At 44.1% G+C, this 20,198-nt stretch overlaps 1 protein-coding gene across 1 annotated transcript in view; it reads left to right on the forward strand.

Annotated features, from left to right (window-relative positions):
* LOC307248071 (heparan-sulfate 6-O-sulfotransferase 3-B-like) overlaps positions 1-19,374 on the forward strand; it is a gene marked incomplete at its 5' end in the record, with an annotated part of 20,755 nt that extends 1,381 nt beyond the window's left edge. Inside the window, one exon of the mRNA XM_080024282.1 lies at positions 17,907-19,374. Coding sequence (XP_079880408.1) covers positions 17,907-18,675 — 769 coding nt within the window. The 3' untranslated portion in view covers positions 18,676-19,374. The remainder of the gene's footprint in view (positions 1-17,906) is intronic.
* Positions 19,375-20,198: the final 824 nt, after the last annotated feature.

Consider the following 20,198-nt stretch of genomic DNA (forward strand, 5'->3'; position numbering starts at 1 on the left):
AGAACAGCCACAATACGGCTATGGAACCTCTTTATGCCCAAAGAGTGTACTAAAGGACCCTAGCTTCTGGGCCGGGTGCTGTCAGAGTGTTTGTACGGTGTAGTTGTGCTGTAACACGATTACAGCAGAGCCTTGGGCTCGGCGATATTGACCAAATCAAATTTCATGGTTTTTATTGATGATATAATTTGACATATAATTTGACAATGTTTTTGGATGATATTTACACAATATATATTTGAGAAACAATCATCTGGTAATGTGGGTATTATGACCAAGCTGGTAGAGGCGTTGATTAGAATATCTAGAACAGTGTTTGAATTTCAGAAAATGATTCATGACTTTTCTGTAACCCAGACAACATTTAACCATATTGTGATATTGATATTATATCGGTATTGCGATATAGGACTGGATATAGTCTGACATTTTGGTTTTCCATTATTTTACTGTAACGCAGCCTCAAAGACAAAATTCAACTATTTCGTCGTATTACGATATATCAATATCGCGATATAGGTATAATATCGATATTGGGATATTGATATTATGTCGAGATCGCGATATAGGATTAGGTATCATCTGGGATTTTGGCTTGCATCACTTTACTGTAACACTCCTTAAAGAACACATTTATCTATACTGTAATATTACGACCGCCAACATCCCCGACAATAGCTAGTCTCCTTTCGCGATACCAGTATTATAAGGATATACAGTATATCGGCCAGCTCTATATTGTACCACAAAGATTTCCATGGACCACAGACGCCCCTCGCGCCGAAAAGGCTCTTCCGCTCTGTTGAAGACTTGATAGCACGACACTGTAATTACCAAAGAGACACCATTAAGCTCGGGAGAGTAAAGCACTTAAGACAGGACGGCTTGTCAGAGGCCTGCCGCCTCCTGCCCCAGAAGCCAATTTGCAGTAATGGGTGGCTGAGATCTCCAAATCTCCATATGGTCCTGAGAGCGTTAAGGAGGTCTGAGGAGGACAAGGGACGGATGGAGGGGGAAGCCGCTCCGACCCGCCGCGCCAAGGGCCCGACCTAACGCGCACCGCGGCGTGCCCTGGCTTGGCCCTGACTGCGAGCAACGCGAGGCGAAAGGTTCTTGTTGATGATTGATTGGAGTAATGTGGAACTTTTCGGGAGCTGCTGTAGGGAAGTTCTCTCTTTTAATAAGTATTGCGAGCGATACTTTGATTTGCCCTCTATACAGCCCGCGAAAGAGAAGTTCGGCTTATTTGCACAGATCAGCATTTTGGGGTGGAATAGAAAAGGGAACAGAATGTAAATAGAACAGAAAAGAAGAGGATAGAACAGAACGCGATAGAATAGAACAGAATGGAACATAATAGAATGTACATTTGAGTACAATTATGCAGATTAAACGGCAATAGCACTTTTATGTCATTGTTATGTCATTAAGTACTATACTATACAGGTACTCCTCACTTAACGCCCGAGTTCCGTTCCTACAACCAGCGAGAAAACCCGTGTTATTTGACGGTGAGGGGGCGTGGCCATTGCGAACGCGATTGTAGTGAATACTGACAGACTGGGAACGACACTGAGACTGCGAACGGTGATGAGATGAGATGTATACAGTGTATATTCAAGATTCAAGATTCAAGAGGTTATTTGTCACAAACATCTACATATGGTCATACATATATGCAGTGAAATGTCTTGACACCCGGTGGTTACACACAATAAGCTCTAAAAATACAAAAAACACCATAATGTGCATAATCAGCACAAGTATATATAGAATACATAGTGTATATAGTATATATAGTATATATAATGTTTATAGTATATATAGTGTATATAGTGTATGTCGTGTATATAGTATATATAGTATATATAATCTATATAGTATAAATAGTATATAAAGTGTATATAGTGTATAAAGTGTATATAGTGTATATAGTATCTATAGTATATATAATGGATATAGTATAAATAGTATATATAATGTATATAATGTATATAATATATAGTGTTTATAGTATATATAGTATATATAGTGTATATAGTGTATATAGTGTACATAGTATTAGTGGTTGGATTGAGCGTTTTAACTACTTCTTAAAGCTTTAACTGAAACTCACTGCCCCCTTGATGTCGGTAACCCAACGAACGAAACCGGACAAGCTTAGTTTAGCTCATCTTTATTAGTCACTGCCCACACCCCAACACATGCGTACATGTAGTCTACGGCGGCCGACACACACGTGCAATTAATGGAGGCCATGAAAAGTGTTCTGGGGAACGACTTTCAGCGTCCATCACTGGTCACATGATGTTTCTTGTGCAAGAAAGACCCCTAATCCAGAGAAAACCCACCAGAGCGTGGTGTATATATATATATATATATATATACTGTATATATATATATATATATACATATATATATATTTATAGTGTTTTGAGTGTTCGAGTTTGAGTATTCACTTTGCCAAATGTTTATCAAGTATCCAGTATCTAATGTAGGAGCGGCTGGTGCAGTAATTGATAGCACGACTGCAAAGTCTGGTGTTTTTAAAGCACAGCCGAGCCACAACTCACTCCGCAGCCGTCACAGTCTCATTAACTGTGGAGTGGAGCAGGGGGTGTTTTCTGTCCGCCGGGAAGAAAAAAAGGGCGGCTGCGCGGAAGGCCGGTGGCTCAAAAATAGAACAATTAAGTGCGGCCTCCGTGCCGTTTGAAATGTTTAGCTTTATCGAGAATGTACGTGAGAAATAATCTCTTGTACTTGAACTTGAAGCTGTAGTTGCTTATCTTGCACTCAGTGTTGTTCGGCGGGGCCAAAAAGCTTCGATATGCACATTTATGAGGACGCTTTTTGTAACAACTTGTCAGAACGTCATACATTTTACCATTATTATCATAAAATATGTATTATGTCATTTTGTATTAAGACCCACATTTTGTAATAATTAGACAAAATGTCAAATTTCACCATTATTATCATATAAAATAATTATTATATAATTATGTAATAACACCCACAATTTGCAATAGCTTGCCAAAATTTAATACATTTGGCAATTTTTATCATATAAAATATTGATTATGTAATAACACAGGCATTTTCTAATAGCTTGCCAAAATGTAATACGTTTGACCATTATTATCATATTAATTGTGTAATTATGTAATAACACCAGCATTTTGTAACATGTGAAAATGTCATAAATCACTTATAAAATATCACATAAACTGTTGAGTTATTGCAGTCGTCATCTGAAGTTGTAGCCCCAATAACCGTTAGGTAATGAGTTATTACAAATGAAAAATCTATTGGGTTGAAGATGCTTATTATGAGTTTTAACAACCTCACCCACAATATGTGGATGTTATTATATAATAACACATTTTCTACCTTTTGGCAAGTTATTACAATATGTGGCATTATTATAAGGGAAGAGAAGCGTGTGTGTGTGTGTGCGTGTGTGTGTGTGTGTGTTTTGAGAGGATGTTGCTGCAGTCCATGCTGATCTTCATGTCCACTTTATGTACCGCGGCCTTGATAGATTATATATTTTTGATTTATTTTGATCTCCCCGCGGGGATAAAAGTAGCAAAAAGGGAATTTTCTGAGTAATATGACAGCGTATAATCCCAGCGGCTTCAAGGGGAAATGGTGAGTGGGTGATTTAGATGGAAATTGAACTAGAAAGGACTTTTTAAAACCCACCAGGTCTTAAATCAACAAGTTTGAATTAGTTCATAAAAATAAAAATAAAAAGAACATTTCGGGGAAATCATGCATGGGTGGAGGCTTTTATCTTCTCCCATATCATAAATGTATCAATCCTATAGAATAAAAGTCACACTGTATGAGGATCTCTGTCCAATGAAACTTCCACTCTCCACTTCCTCCTCTTCTGCCGTCCTCTTCCTCCTCCTCCTCCACCACCCTCCTCCATCACCCTCCCCCCCCCCCCCGCATCTGTCTCCTCCCTCCTCCTCTCTCCATCTCCGCCCGCCCCCCCTGCCTCATCTGCTCTCCTCCTCCTCCCCCTCCTTCACCCTCCCTCAGCCCTCTTCCTCCCCGCCATGCAACGCCCTCCACCACCCTCCTCCGCCAGCCTCCTCTTCCTCCCCCTCCTCCTCCGCCTCTCCCATCGCCTCCCTTGTCCTCCCTCCACCTCTGCCTTTCCTCCTCCACTCTCGTCCTCCTCGACCCTTCTCCTCCTTTTACACCATCCTCCTCCATCACTGTTGTGTTCTTCCACCTCCTTCCTCCTCCACCCTCCTCCTTCACCCGATAATGATTCATACAAATATTAGTCCAGTGACTGTGCAGAGAATTGCCAACTCTCTAGTGAGCGTCTGATTTGATGTGTTCTCACTGAAATCCCACACAAACAGTAATGACAAGTTATGTTTAATCATTTTACGTTTTAAGTCAAATAACAAGCAGCTTTCTGCAACGTGGGTGGATGTAGTGATCTATCTATCTATCTATCTATCTATCTATCTGTCTATCTATCTGTCTATCTATCTATCCATCTATCTATCTATCTATCTATCTATCTATCTATCTATCTATCTATCTATCTATCTATCTATCTATCTATCTATCTATCTATCTATCTATCTATCTATCTATCTATCATCTATCTATCTATCTATCTATCTATCTATCTATCTATCTATCTATCTATCTGTCTATCTATCTGTCTATCTATCTGTCTATCTATCTATCTATCTATCTATCTATCTATCTGTCTATCTATCTGTCTATCTATCTGTCTATCTATCTGTCTATCTGTCTGTCTATCTGTCTGTCTATCTGTCTATCTATCTATCTATCTGTCTATCTATCTATCTATCTATCTGTCTGTCTGTCTATCTGTCTATCTGTCTGTCTATCTGTCTATCTATCTGTCTATCTATCTATCTATCTATCTATCTATCTATCTATCTATCTATCTGTCTATCTATCTGTCTATCTATCTATCTATCTATCTATCTATCTATCTGTCTGTCTGTCTGTCTGTCTGTCTGTCTGTCTGTCTGTCTGTCTGTCTATCTATCTATCTATCTATCTATCTATCTATCTATCTATCTATCTATCTATCTGTCTATCTATCTATCTATCTATCTGTCTGTCTGTCTGTCTGTCTGTCTGTCTGTCTGTCTGTCTGTCTGTCTGTCTATCTGTCTGTCTGTCTGTCTGTCTGTCTGTCTGTCTGTCTGTCTATCTATCTATCTATCTATCTATCTATCTATCTATCTATCTACCTGTCTCTCTGTCTGTCTGTCTGTCTATCTGTCTGTCTGTCTGTCTGTCTGTCTGTCTGTCTGTCTATCTATCTGTCTGTCTGTCTGTCTGTCTGTCTATCTATCTATCTGTCTGTCTGTCTGTCTATCTATCTATCTATCTATCTGTCTGTCTGTCTGTCTAGAGAGGAAGAGAGGGGGAGAGAGGGACAGAGATCATCAAACAGGGAGCGAGTTGATAACATCTCCACTCGCTATTTTGGGTGATAAAGTGAAAGCTTGGGGAACACCGTGTGTGTGTGTGTGTGTGGGGGGAGGAGGTGGGGGTCCAGCATCCCTCCTCCGTTTCAATTTTTTGGGGTGTAGGACGTATGGAGTAGTTCAGGGAGGTGGAGATTTCTGGAATCGTGAAAAATTTGTGGAATATAATAAAAATGATTGATAGATTAAAAATAAATAAATAAATAAGTAATAATAATAATAATAATAGTGTTTTGGGTGACTAGGATGTATTGAGGAGTAAAGAGGGAAAAATGAGCAGAATTGATCTTCTTAAATAAATACATGAATTAATGAATAAAAATGCTTAATAAATAAAAATATATATAATATTTTTGTTGGGGTGAGTAGGATGTGTGGAGTGGTTGCATGAGTGGAGGGGGTGGGATTAGAAGCTAGAACTCGCTCTTACTTGATCCACGCATATGAAAAATGAGTGGAGTATATATTTGAAAGAAATTAATTTAATTAATAAAAATGATTGATTGGGGGATGACCAGGATGTATAAAGTAGGTAAAAGAGAGGGGCGTGGGGGGTGGGAAGCTAGAACTAACGCAGATGAAAAATGATGAAATATTTATTTTAAATAAATAAATGAATTTAATAAATAAAAATGATGAACAAATAGAAATGGCTATTAATAAATAATAGGGGGAAAACAATAGAGCTAGTGCCAGCTTTCTATTTGCTGAATATTTAATTCTTTATTTTTCTTTTACACAAATAAATGTGATTAAGAAAACCTTTTGGGGAGGGTGGAGTGTATGAAGTCATTTAAAGAAGGGGGGAAATTAGAAGCCAGAAGCTTGCTTATCTTTTCATTTATTTGAAAAAAAAAAAAAAAAAAAAAAAAAAAAAAAAACAATAAATGAAAAAAATGAGCAAATATTATATCAAAAAATGTTTGGCGACAAGGATGTGTTAAGTCATGGGGGGCGGTCTACGCGGATGACACACAAGTGGAATATTTCATTGTTTCTTCTTCTTTTCCCCCCCAGTATTAAAAGCTGTGATTCCGGTGCTTAGGTAACACACACACACACACACACACACACACACACACCACACACACACACACACACACACACACACACACACACGCAAACCCCACAACCTGGCGTGTGCGGCTTAGCGGCTTGGGCGTCTTAGCCCTAACCTTTCCTTGACGTCCCAATCTGTGCGGCTTTGTGAGCGCTCGTCTGTTCCTCAAGGTCCGTTCCCACGCTTTTCAATGCGGTCTGACGACGCGGAGATAAAAGATTCCTTTTTTCCATCAAATTTCTACAGCATACGCCCCGAGACTCGGGCTCACGGTCATCCAACACTGTCGACCGACCGCGCTGCTTTCGCACTGTACATCTTTGCGATGCACCAAAAATGCCCACCCTGCGAAAAGCTCACAGAAGATTAAAAAAAATTAAAAATAGCGACTAAAAGGACTGAGATCAGATAACAAGCCATTCAAAGGAATTTGCTTTTGCAAAATTGCATCCAAGTCCCATCCAAGGGACTATTGATGGGAAATGATTGACAGCAAAAAGGGACGTCTCGACAGATAATGGATGTTTGGATATTTCTGGATATTGGGTGGATATTTTAGGACGGGTAAAATGCAGAGGAATGCATTTGGTTGCCTCAGTACTCTGCGCAATGACAATTAGTTGAATCGGATCTCATCTATTTTCATTGTGATTATGAATTGTGATAACTGATGATCACTGGTGATATTGATCATTATGATAATGGGCTACTGCAAGCCACTTTGTCAGCAATCTCAGACGCTGTTGGCCTGGCGACGACAGACTCCGGGGACAACGGTCAATACCTCGGGCGCTCCGGTGCAGCCAGCGGATATTCGGGGCAGGGCTTCCTCTTCCCTGCGCCCGTCACCGTTTACCGTCCGATTAAAACAACTTGAGACGCCAGAATGGAGTCGGGCTTGGCATGGGATACGGCGTCTGCCACCCGGCTTGTTTCACGAGTAGTAAGTTGGGAAATTAAAAACGAAAGGGCTAACCCGTCGCCAAGGCCCGCGGCCGACGGGCTCCGAGATTCCGTTTCGGTCAGCGCACCCCGCCTCTTTTGGCTCTCCACGCGGTCTGTCAACGGTGAAGAGGAAGTTTGGCCAGAATATCCGCTGGCCGCACCTGGAACCCAAGACGTATTGGGTCGTTGGGCAGTAGCTCAGGAGGGAGAGCGGGTTGTCTAGTAACCCGCTGCCAGTTCGACTCCCAGCTCCTCCTGCTAACGCGCTGGAGTGTCCTTGAGCTAATTGCTCCAGATGGCTGCGTCCATCGGTGCGTGGATAAGTGTGAGTCGCTCTGGACAAAAGCGTCTGCTAAATATAATATTAGTAGAGCTGCAATACTGCAACTAGTACGCACTGTAAACTGCCAGCCGCCATATGGGCTCACGAGTCATAAGTTAGCACAGTGCTACTAGCTAGCATCGCGCCTCTCGTTGAACTCGCGCGGCCGCGCCTCCGTGTCACACCAAGGAGGTGCGGAGAACCTGTCATCGAAGCGCGTCAGATAAGCAGACCTGGCGGAGCCGGAGGCAGCTCGAGTTTAAAAGGACTCGCCCCCGAAATGGCAGCTCTGGTCTGTTTTCCCGTCCGGCCAGAAGCTGCTTTCCCTACACTCAGGCCGAGCCGTTCGGCAAACGTTGCGCCTGTTTTTCTTGTTCAAAGTGACGAAATTCACTGCAAAAAAATAAGTGAATTCCTTGGATGGAGTTCTTGTCGTTGTCGGGTCGTCGTTCCGCCGGTCGTAGGACAACGCGAAGGTGAGCGCCGGCGCAGGGCCCCGCCCCCTGGGGCCCAGGCCATTGTGCTACTACTCATCTAGTACCTTAGATAACTTGTGTGGATAGGTATGTGTTGTCCCATTACTTATTTTTTAACTTAGTATCTCTTCCTCGACCGAACCGTTCTTTGCTGGATTGATTAAGTATCTTATCTCATCATCAGGGGTTTCTTTCATCTGTATTCAGAATTTTTATCTTTATTTTCTAAACACGTTACACTTGTTTGGATGGTCTTGGGTAAATCTGGTTCTCCGGATTAATCCCTCCTCTCCCCCCTTCCCTCCCCGGATGATAAAACCTGTCTCTGCTCGTCCTTAATCTCCCTTAAGGAGTGTGCAGATTACCGAGATCCCAACATCTTACCACGACAGTTCCTCGCGCTCCCGCCGGAGTTTCGTCTCCTTTGTACATTTTCATATATTAAGGGTCGATGCATTGCTGTACAGAAATTAGCATTAGAAAATATATATAGCATATATATATATATATATATATATATATATATATATATATACACAATGGAAGATGGCGGCTCATATAGATGATGAATTAACATAGATCATCATCAATTCATGCAAATTCGCAAATGCACAATCGAGCACAGTTTCCCTTTTGGAAAAAATTATAACAAACGTGGATGAGCCTGGAGAGATAAATCGTCAAACTACAAATGAAAATCAACATATTTGTGAACATAAATACATACAAGTAATTAGTTATATAAAATATAAAAAAATAAATAAATAAAAATAAACGTATGATTATCTCGGTATCCCTCCTGTCTATAGGGCGCCTGCGTTTTGATGCAGCTTCTTGTGTTTTGGGTTGGTTCGAGAGTCTGTAATGACTCTGAGATGCGTCGTCGGATTCACAAGGTGTTTTTTTGTTCTTCACCTCACGGTCCCCGGTATAAAAATTTCAAACAGGAAAAAAAGGGACTCGATCCACTCCCGTGCCTCTGGCGCCGTGTTTTTGTGAAGTCGCCTCGTTTTTCCACTTCTTGCCCTTGTTCTTCTTCGCTCTAAGAAGCTTGAGGGGTGCGGGCGAAGCCGAATTATGAATGCAGCGGGGTTTGTTTTTTTTCCCCCCCTCACCGGCTCAAAGTGTCTGTATCCTGTAGTCGCTAACAGCGACAGTTTCCGCCGCTGTTTCCGTTACCAGAATCAAAAGCGCGAAGTGGAGAGAGCGTTTCCCCAATCGTGCTCATTACGCCGTGAGACCCGGAGTGAGGGTGTCGTCCCGACCAGCCCTCAGCCTCGGCTCTGATCGGATATAATGAGGTCGGTAATAAGGTTACGCCCCCCCCCCCTCCTCCTTGTTTCTTTTTTTTTTTGGATGTCCGGGGGGGGGGGGGGGGCGCCGAGAGGCGCGAGGGCTGACCGGGCGGTAATTTGAAGCAGGTTGGATCGGAGTGGCTGCTTGGGGGGCAATTTAGGACCTTCTGCGATGCAGCGGGGGAAGCTATCACGGGATGCTTTGACAGGATGAAGAAATAACAAGGGAGCGGGGGGGCGGGATGGGGATGGAGAGCGGCGGGAGAGGTTGTTGGGGTGTTCGGACGCGGGGATGGAAGGATGGAGGGAGGGAAGGAGTTAGGTCGAATAAAGTGCCACGCTGTACCAATCTCGGAGGAAATTGGTGATTCTAAATGTTCATTATGGGTGTTCAGGTAGATATTTATATACCGCTTTAGACAGACTGACGGACAGATCTACTTACTAAATATGAATAATATCAATACATTGAGACGGGCGATAATGAGATCGCGTTTGAGGTATTGATTTGAAATGATTCCGTAACTAATAAGCCTGGTTTAGGAGCCGAGGCTAAGCAGAACAGTTCCGCAGAAGCGGAGCCAACTGAAGCACCGGAATACAGTCGGAGGAGTGGTTCGGAGAAATTAACCGAGAGCCGATTGGCCGCTATTGACCAATCACAATCGAATATTCCGTTAAATCCACATTGTGAAATTCGGTACCGTGGTGGAGATTTTTTTGTGTTTGTTCGCCCATTTTGCTCCATTGACCCACATAGAGGAGGCTATGAGGAGCAGCTTAGTGCCGCCACCTGCGCTCCAGATGCTCTACGATCACAAGGACTGCCCCGGAGGCGACCTACGACCCGATCAGCTGGTCAGCAGCACAGATGGAGCTTACTGTATAGTCAACATCGTATCTTATACTGCACACAACTCCCTACTAATAATAATGTATAAACATCATGCTAAGTTATTAAAAATCAAGCCGAAAGCCACTCCAGCGTGGTCTTGGCCGTGTGCTTCGGGTCGTTGCGGCGTCGGAAGGTGAAGCGCCACCTCGGCCTGAGGTGGCGTGCACTCTGGAGCGGCTTCTCTTCAAGGACCTCTCTGCATTTGGCTGCATTCATTCCCTCCCTCAACTCTGACCGGTCTCCCTGTCCCTGCCTCTGGGAAGAGTGCCGGTGCTTCCAAACTTCTTCCATTTCACAATAATTTGAGGACACTGAGCTCCTGGGGGGACTAAAAGCTCTAGGAATTAGGGGCTATCTATGCTGTTTATGCCTCGCCGCAATTACATGGAGGAGCTCTGCAGAGAGTTCCTTGGACTTCGTGGCTTGTGGGACCTTATCGGAGTTTCCATTGGAAACAGTTGGTGTCCTGGGAGATTTTGATTTCCAATTCAAATATTATCAGTGTTTATTGAGCGTAAAAGCAATTGATGGGCGGGCTTTGTAGAGAACGACATCATCAAGGCATGCAGATGTATGACATATTTTATTGAATACTCAAAATAAAATAAGTCCCGTCAGCTAAAGCCATTTTAAAACAAATAAATACATTTTACGAATATTACAACTTGGAATCAAATCATTTCCGTTCGTGAACAATAAGTCACAAGTGCAGCCGCTTTAATTAACATTTCCCTAAAAGAACATTTTGATAAAATCAAAAAAAATAAAAATATGGCAAGTAGGTCTTAATAAATAATAAAGTTTGTGGTCTTGTCAGTCTTTGTCCGGACATCCCGCCGACATATTTTACATGTTGAATTTTCACCTTCGTCTTTGGGTCGGAACCTAAATATCCAAAAACGCCAAACTTACTTCAATAGTTTGGCGTTCCTTTGGATGGTGTGTTTTTGTGTCCCAACAACACATCATCTTTCTGCGTGTGTGTGTGTGTGTATTTGTATGTGTGTATGTATGTGTGTGTGTGTGTGTGTGTGTGTGTGTGTAAGCGCAACCTGTCCACGAGGGAGGGGGCGGGGCTTATTTCTATATCGACAAACGTGATTGGTCAGAGGTGAAAAGTCAGCTTTGAACTTTGAATTCAAACTGATTGGCTTTCCATTGCAACTTCCCAAAAGCAGAAATTAACAGATCTGCAGAATTTTTAATCCAAGTGATCTAGTCTGTTATATTTCGTCGTGGAGTTAAAAAAATGCCGATAATTATTGGGATCACTTCATTGGCCAGCACTTATTCTAATTGAGTTTAGAGGGAATTATTTTCAATGGACATAATGACCGGAGAGAATTAAAGATGTTGGACCTCGACAGATTTTCGCGGTAAAATACGGTAATTACCAGATAATGGAAACTCTGGCCCTGCGTGGGTGTTTTTAATTTTGAAGACATTTGCAAAAATTTCTAAAAGCATGTTTTCACTTTGTCATTATGGGATATTGAGTGTAGATTCATGTGCAAAAATGGTAATTTTATCCATTTAAAGTTACATCTACAACACAATAAAAAAGTTGGAAAAAGGGAAGGGGTCTGAATAATTTCTGAAGCCACTGTGTGTGTGTGTGTGTATGTATACTGTATATATACTGTATATATATATATATATATATATATATATATATATAATATAAAAAAATATATTTAAATAGATGAAAGAACTGCTAAGCTGTTTTCACACATGCGCTGCAACCCTGGAGGAGCTGAATGTGTGAACGCACATGTCCGAATCAGTTGGACCGGACATTACCTGGACTTTACCAGGCCAGCAACCTCGTATAAAGCCCGCGTAATGTCAGATTGAGCGGTATGTGTGAACTGAGCAGGAGAATTCACGTCTCTATCATGTGACCGGTGCATGATAGAGACGTCATCAACACTTTTTGCTTTTCTTTATATTCCTTTCCACTCTTTTGTTAATATTTCAGACACGATCGAATACATCAACGTAAAAAAAGTCACAAATACTGATTAGTTGCTCGCCTCGTATGCCTTTATAGATCATAGACAGATGAAAGACAGATGACAGATAGATAGATAGATAGATAGATAGATAGATAGATAGATAGATAGATAGATAGATAGATAGATAGATAGATAGATAGACAGATAGATAGATAGATAGATAGATAGATAGATGGACAGATATATAGATAGATAGATAGATAGATAGATAGATAGATAGATAGATAGATAGATAGATAGATAGATAGATAGATAGATAGATAGATAGATAGACAGATAGATAGATAGATAGATAGATAGATAGATAGATAGATAGATAGATAGATAGATAGATAGATAGATAGATAGATAGATAGATAGATAGATAGATAGATAGATAGATAGATAGATAGATAGATAGATAGATAGATAGATAGATAGATAGATAGATAGATAGATAGATAGATAGATAGAGAGATAGATCCATCAGGATCTAATCTTATTTGCCAGTGGTGACGCTCATCAACAACTCTGGTGTGAATCTGGTGAAAGGCAGGAAAAAGGAGCTTAATTGCATTCAGATCGATGGATAAATGGGATGTGATGTGAAACTACAGCAAAGTTAACACATGTTATTGCCTATATATTAACGCTATATTTCAAAAGGCCTTCATGTTTATTTTCCAAGAAAGGCCAATTTCATTGTTAATTTAATTTAATTTTATTTAATTTAATTGTCAAGTCCATACATGTCTGAAAAAGACCATAATAGGTCCACTTTAATGCCTTGATCGATAAAGTTCCATTGAAACAAATGAGGCATGGTGGGCCTTGTATAGCATAATAACTATTTATGGACTTATGAAATGAAATGAAAATCAAGATGTGCTGTATGGGTGGTGTTGCTGCACTAGAATAGGCTCTCAATGGGATCTCTACACAATGAACATGAAGCTCTTTATGGAATAACGTACTTATATTTTAACTGCAAATCACATTATATTGACGGATCATCCGCAGTGCGAAAACTGGGACAGCAAACAGTTCTTTTTGGTCATTCAAAGCCACTAAAAGCCTTGGGAAGAAATTATATTCCGCTCTCGTTTTTACTCCAAACGGCCTCTCGAGAAACACAAAGCCCTCCATCAACTCCTCGGTGTCCTTGGCGACAATGAGTGGATTAACAAGTCAGCTATCGATCTGCTGCCAGTTTGATCTATTTTTGATGCCGTGGATGAGAGAGAGAGAGAGGTGTGGCGGTGGGGGTGGAGAGAGAGCGAGAGAGAGGAAGGTGACCAGAGGGTGGGAAAGGCATTAAAAATATGGAACCCAGATGCAGTTATTACTGGTTATTATTTCGAATGCCTTCCTATGAGGTCTGGCAGCCCGGGGCCTTTCCCTGCGCAGTGTGATTTACGAGACAGCGGATCCCATCTCGCGCGGGGTGTGATCAATCCCTAAACCTTTGGGGAGGAGGTAGAGTTGAACTCGCCGAAAACGCCGCTGGAGTCGTCACTCTCGGCGGAAGGGCATTAATAGGGCGAGAAAGGGAGAGAAATCTCCGAACAACATCACCGTGGATGAAACAGACAGGAGCTTGGACGGACTCTTCCGTCGCTCTTAAGCTTGAGTCACGCCAAATCCATCATCTGCGTCAGACGGTCGGATTCCCTCCCCTTTAGTGGCCGTCGGATGATCGGCATCTGAGTTTCATGTCACAAAACAACAGTGGGAGGGTTTTGGTTTTGTTTTGGTCCGGAACAGCGAGTAGTTTTCTCAGCTGGACATTTACTATGTTCGATGAACGAGAGTTTAAAACTGTATAACGTTTGGAGAGTGCGAACCCCCCCCCCCCCCCCCCCCCAAAAAAAAACAACACACATTGAACGGTGAATATGGTGACATCCAACGTTAACGGTAATAACGTCATTATTTTGAAATACTTGACTTATTTACTTTGGTTCAAGTCCATTTAAAATAAAATACTTGACCAACGTCTCTTCCTGTCGTACTGTCGGACCCAAACTTGCCGCGTGAGTTGATAAATTTGAATGCGTCCATTGCAATCAGAAGAAGAAATCATGTATGGTTTTGTCTTTTGACGCGGGATCTTATAAAGTCCTCTCAGACAACCAAACCAGCTCATGCCCACCATGAAGAGCTCCCTCTAGTGGCCGAAGCACCACCGCTTTCACCCTAAAACGGCCGGCTCAAGATCGATAAATATAACTAAACCGTTGACCTGACAATAACTTGTGCCTTGACCTTCATTATTGGACGTCCCTGCCGCTGCTGCCGCCCTCACCCTGCCCCTCCAAAGGCGGGTGGGGGACGGTGGGGGTAAGGGAGCGCTTTGACATTTACCACATCTAGTCGATAGGTCACAACTGAAGCCCAGACTGAGCTGCACGGGGATTTATTGACGCAGTTTTCCGGTGGTTTTGCTGCAACAGACAGATGATATGCAAGGTTGGAGCGGGTGAGTGGAAGGAAGAGCTCTCTGTCCAGGAAATATAAGAAAGGCGGGGTGTGTGTGTGTGTGTGTGTGTGTGTGTGTGTGTGTGTGTGTGTGTGTGTGTGTGTGTGTCTGTGTGTGTGCGTGTGTGTGCGTGTGCGTGCGTCCGTGCGTGCGTGCGTGCGTGTGTGTGTGTGTGTGTGTGTATAAACGATAATGCGGTTCACTCGGAAAAGGCGGGCGAGGAGGAAGATGACGCGGAAATTCACTTAGACTGCAATGTAGATGGCTGTGTGTGTGTGTGTGTGTGTGCGCGCGCATGGGTACATCATTGACGCACGGAATCCACACTTTGCTTTCAAGCGCTCAAACTTGTTCACTTGGTTATTGATGGCCAACATTGTATTACTGTATAATAATAATAATAATAATAATGATAATAATCATCCACAATAATCCATAATACTGTATATTATTGTCCTGTATAAAACTATTTAATCACACGGTTTTGCATATCCTACTTTCATTTGCTTCCATTTGCTCAAAATCATCTTTGATCCAACACTCCACAGTACATGATGGCCCCCCACCCCGGAGGAAAGTTTGTGCGGAGCCATGTCTCAGACTGAACGCTACAGTACTCCTTGCTTTCGGTCGGGGTGTTGTTGTTTTATTTGCGCCCGGCGTGTCCCGGGCTGAAAGTCGGGTGTTTTCCGCAGCACGTCTTCACTGCTCGCTCCGCTCCGTCACGACGCGGGAACGCGTGCTACTCCGTCCTCGCAACTCCGAGTTGCCGCCAGTGATGACATCGGATCAGATCGTGATCAAAGCTGCCACCGCGCAAACATTTTTTTTTCCCTCTCGCAAAGTCTTTGGTTCGACATTGATGAGGACCCGCATTACACACCCAACACCCCCCCCCCCACCCCACCCCACCCCTACCGGGCTTCAGGCGGAGGAAGGGGAGGGGGTGCTACTGTCTTGGCCTGTCTTCATTTTCCTCTTCTTCTTCCTCCTCATCTTCCATGCTGCTATCCAGTGCCATCCCCAGCTGTTGTTTCCCTGTGTGTGTGTCTGTGTGTGTGTGTGTGTGTGTGTGTGTGTGTGTGTGTGTGTTGTGTGTGCGTGTGTGTTGTGTTGGACCGGCTGAATTATTACCACTGCTGACAAACACAGGTGCTGCCAAGACACACACCCCCGCAAATGCACACATGCAGGGACACGGACGCCGACATGGAAATGCACACACACACACACACACACACACACACGCACGCACACACGCACGCGCGCGCACACACACACACACTTCACACTTCCGAGATCTTCTCCCGGGAGTCCGTCCAGCTCTCCGCTGCTTACATCCCATCCCTGGCTACATTCACCTCATAAGGAGTTACTCACTTAAAAAGAGGGGGAGAGAGAGAGAGAGAGAGAGAGGGAGAGAGAGGGAGGGAGAGGGAGGGAGAGAGCGGTGGAGAGACGGAGAACGAGGGGGGAGAGTGGGAGGGAGAGAGGCATGGAAAAAAATTGTTGAAACTCACATCGCTTCCCTCCATGTAGAGCTGGAGAGAATGGAAAAGAGGCGGGAGGAGAAAGGCGGAAGGGGAGAGGGAGAGAGTTTCAAAGTTAAGTTCAAGTTTTAAAAGAAAGAGAAAGGGGAAGCGAAATAAAGAGGGGGGGGGGGCAGAGAGGGAGAGAGACCAGAGATGGAGACAGAGGGAGAGAGAGGGAAAGAGAGAAGAGAGAGAAAGGGCGAGAAGGAAAAAGAGAGCGAGAGAAAGAGAGACAGAGTGAGAGGGAGGGAGGGGGAGAGAGAGGGAGGTGGCGGGGGACTTCTCTCTCCCAGGGAAAGAGAGAGAGCCACCGAGGTTGAGGGAGAGCACGAAAAGAGAGAGGGAGGAAGAGACAGCGGGGAAAGAGAGACGCCGGGAACATTATCGTTTGCGATTTTAAAAATATATATATATTTTACGGAAATAGCGATTTTTAAAACAAGCCTGGATATTGAGCAAATTAAGCGAAACAGGAAGTAGACGGGAACAGCGTGGGCAGCGAGCGATGTGCCCCGCAACACTCCGCCTCCGCTTCCTGCTTTGTTAGATCGAGGTCAACGTGACGTCGCTGCGTCAGAGGGACTTGACAAAGACCGTTTGACTTTGAATTTATATAAAAACATTTTTTTTTTTTGAAATCTCCAAGGTTTTCATTTTTTTAGCGGCAGCGTCGTAGTAAATGCGCCAAATCACTTTGCTTTCGGATGACATTACTCTCTGAAGAACGTTCAAACGTTTTTTCTGTTTTTTTTTCTACCTGCACTTAATACAAGTTGCTTTTGTGATACGTACAAATAACTTTTTTCCATTCAAATGAATAAAAACATTGGAAAGCAATGTGCGGTGCCCAATCATCCCTCTCTGCTTGTGGCTGGTGGTCGCTACAGGAAGTCATTTCCTCATTTCATTAATCATTAAGTCATTTTGCCGCGCAGGGCACTGTTTGTAATGGGTATTTTTAGACAGGAGAATAATAAGAAAAAGACAATATTGCAGCTTCAACCTTTTGATCTCTTTTTGTTGACAGGCTTTTATTATAGTTTTCCTCTCATATAATGTCTATAATGTCTGGTGGAAAGCACTTTCAATTATATGCCCTTGTGTACGCAATGTTGGACAGATAAACTTGTCATGCCATAAAGTAACGCCATACAGATAACCAAGGTGTAAAGAGATCAACTGAGAACCGGAGGGCAGATTGAAATGAACCCCTCCTCGTCCAGAGGTTCTATACCTGGACATGCTTCCAGGGGGAGCCTGGGGATCGAATCAGCAACCCTCCATGTTCCACCTGCTGAGTCACCGTCCCATAGTTAGAAGATGTCCGTTGTATTAGAGTGGATTAGGAGAGTTGGAGGAACCACGAGCTCATGCATGTTTCTCTGTCTCTCTCACTCGCCCCCCTCGCAGGAATTTCTACTACATCACCATGCTGCGCGACCCCGTGTCCCGTTACCTCAGCGAGTGGAAGCACGTGCAGCGCGGCGCCACCTGGAAGACGGCGCTGCACATGTGCGACGGCCGCGCGCCCACGCAGGACGAGCTGCCCGCCTGCTACAGCGGCGAGGACTGGACGGGCGTGGCGCTGGCCGACTTCATGAACTGCCCGTCCAACCTGGCCAACAACCGGCAGGTCCGCATGCTGGCCGACCTCAGCCTGGTGGGCTGCTACAACATGTCGTCCATGAGCGAGCTGGAGCGCGGCCGCGTGCTGCTGGCCAGCGCCAAGGCCAACCTACGGCGCATGGCCTTCTACGGCCTGACCGAGTTCCAGCGCAAGACGCAGTACCTGTTCGAGCGGACGTTCGGCCTGCGCTTCATCCAGGCCTTCACGCAGATCAACAGCACGCGCGCCGCCAGCGTGGGCATCAGCGAGAAGGTGCGCTGGCGCATCGAGGGCCTCAACGCCCTCGACGTGGAGCTCTACGACTACGCCAAGGAGCTCTTCCTGCAGCGCTACCAGTTCAGCCGCCAGCGGCAGCACCGCCAGGAGCGGCTGCAGCGGCGGTGGCAGCGGCAGCAGCGGAAGCAGCTCCACAAGGCCTACCTGGCCGAGCTGTGGGGGCTGGGGGAGGCGGGCGAGGAGGAGGAGGCCGAGAGGGCCCGGGAGGAAGGGGGGAGGGCGGGAGGGGCGGCGGCCACCACCGAGGACTACAGCAGCCAGGTGGTGCGGTGGTGAGGGAGGAGGCTTGTTGAGGCGTAGAGACAATGACGGGAAAAACGAAGTAAAGCGAAAGACCCGGCGCACCGTGAGACCCGGACTTCATTGGACTCTGCGCTTCGAGCTCCTCTTCCTCCGAGTCTTCATCCCCTTCTCCCTCCCTCTGCTCTCTCACCTCCGCTCGTACCCGCCAAGGCGGCAACACAACCCTCATGGTGTGACTGCCAAACAACGTCTTAACTTTACTGATGGATGTATTTTACCGTCGCCCCTTAAATGTTTTAAAATGATGTCTGAATTCTCCTGCTTTTATGGTCAGTTTTGTTTTCACACTCCGTTCACATCAACTCTCTATGTTTTTTATTGATTCTTTGACGATTTTAGAAAGACACCATCACCAGGCCTCAAATTGTGCCTAATTCTAACGTGAAACCTGAGGAAACGAGGGGCGTAACGTTTGACTCAATTTGGATAGGTTTTCATAGATTTCCAGAATGGCGGATGACCTCCAGAAGGAACTTCTGTATCGTGTGTGATCTTGCGCTGTTTTGACAAGTGTAATATTGTAGTTCAATCTGTGGCATCTTCGGAATGGGAACAAGGACCGACACGGCCAACGATCCGCGGTCTGAACCTCCCATCGAATCGGCCGCTGTCGACAGTGTGAGAACGAAATGGACGCAATTGCTTTTCGCTGGAAATGTGTTCAATAAAAATATGCACCACCTATTGACTTGAGCCTTTCTGCAACGAGTCCTAGATCCCACATGCCATCGCAGGCGTTTCTGCTCGGCCCGAGTCGCATCACTCTCCGTGCATAGAAAGTGGAGATCTTCAAGCTTCCGTTCAAGATTACCTCACATGCATAAACACACACATGCACCCGGTGGAATTCTCTGCCCATCCAATGAAAACTCAGAAAAATTCGCCGTTACATACGGGTCAACCCTCCTGTTTTCCAGGGATTCTCCTGTATTTTACCCTTCTCTTTCGATATCCCCGTTTTAATATTTTCCCGTAAATCTCCTGTATTTTAATCCTTGCTGAAAAAAAAAAAAAAAGGGTTCATCAAAAAGGCAACCTTCACGGAGATTGCTATGCGAAAACAGCTTCTCCAAACAAAACAGATAAAAACAATGTGTTTTTATTGCAGATGTAGGTATTCAAAAAAATGCCCAGTGCAGGGAGACTTTCTCAGTCACTCTCTCAAAATGTAACTGTGCAACTGTTTACATACCCTATTTAGGAAAAGCAACATTTTTGCTGTTGCCCACCCAAATAATCCAAATGCCCAGCCAAAGATGACATCCTAGTTACACCTCTGTTCATCGGGGGGAGATAAATTTTATATTGCAACCATTAGGCCATGGTTATAAATTGTTCATAAGGATTTCTCTTCTAGTTGATCATACAAATTTCAATTGACCATATCTATGGAATAAAACAAATTCTTCCTTTCTGCACACTTAGGTAACACAGTGTGTTGAACACACCGTGTTATGTATAATGTGAAACACACTTTGTTTACATGCACTTGAATA

Source organism: Zeus faber (assembly GCF_960531495.2).
Source record: "Zeus faber genome assembly, chromosome: 2".
Taxonomy (NCBI): domain Eukaryota; kingdom Metazoa; phylum Chordata; class Actinopteri; order Zeiformes; family Zeidae; genus Zeus; species Zeus faber.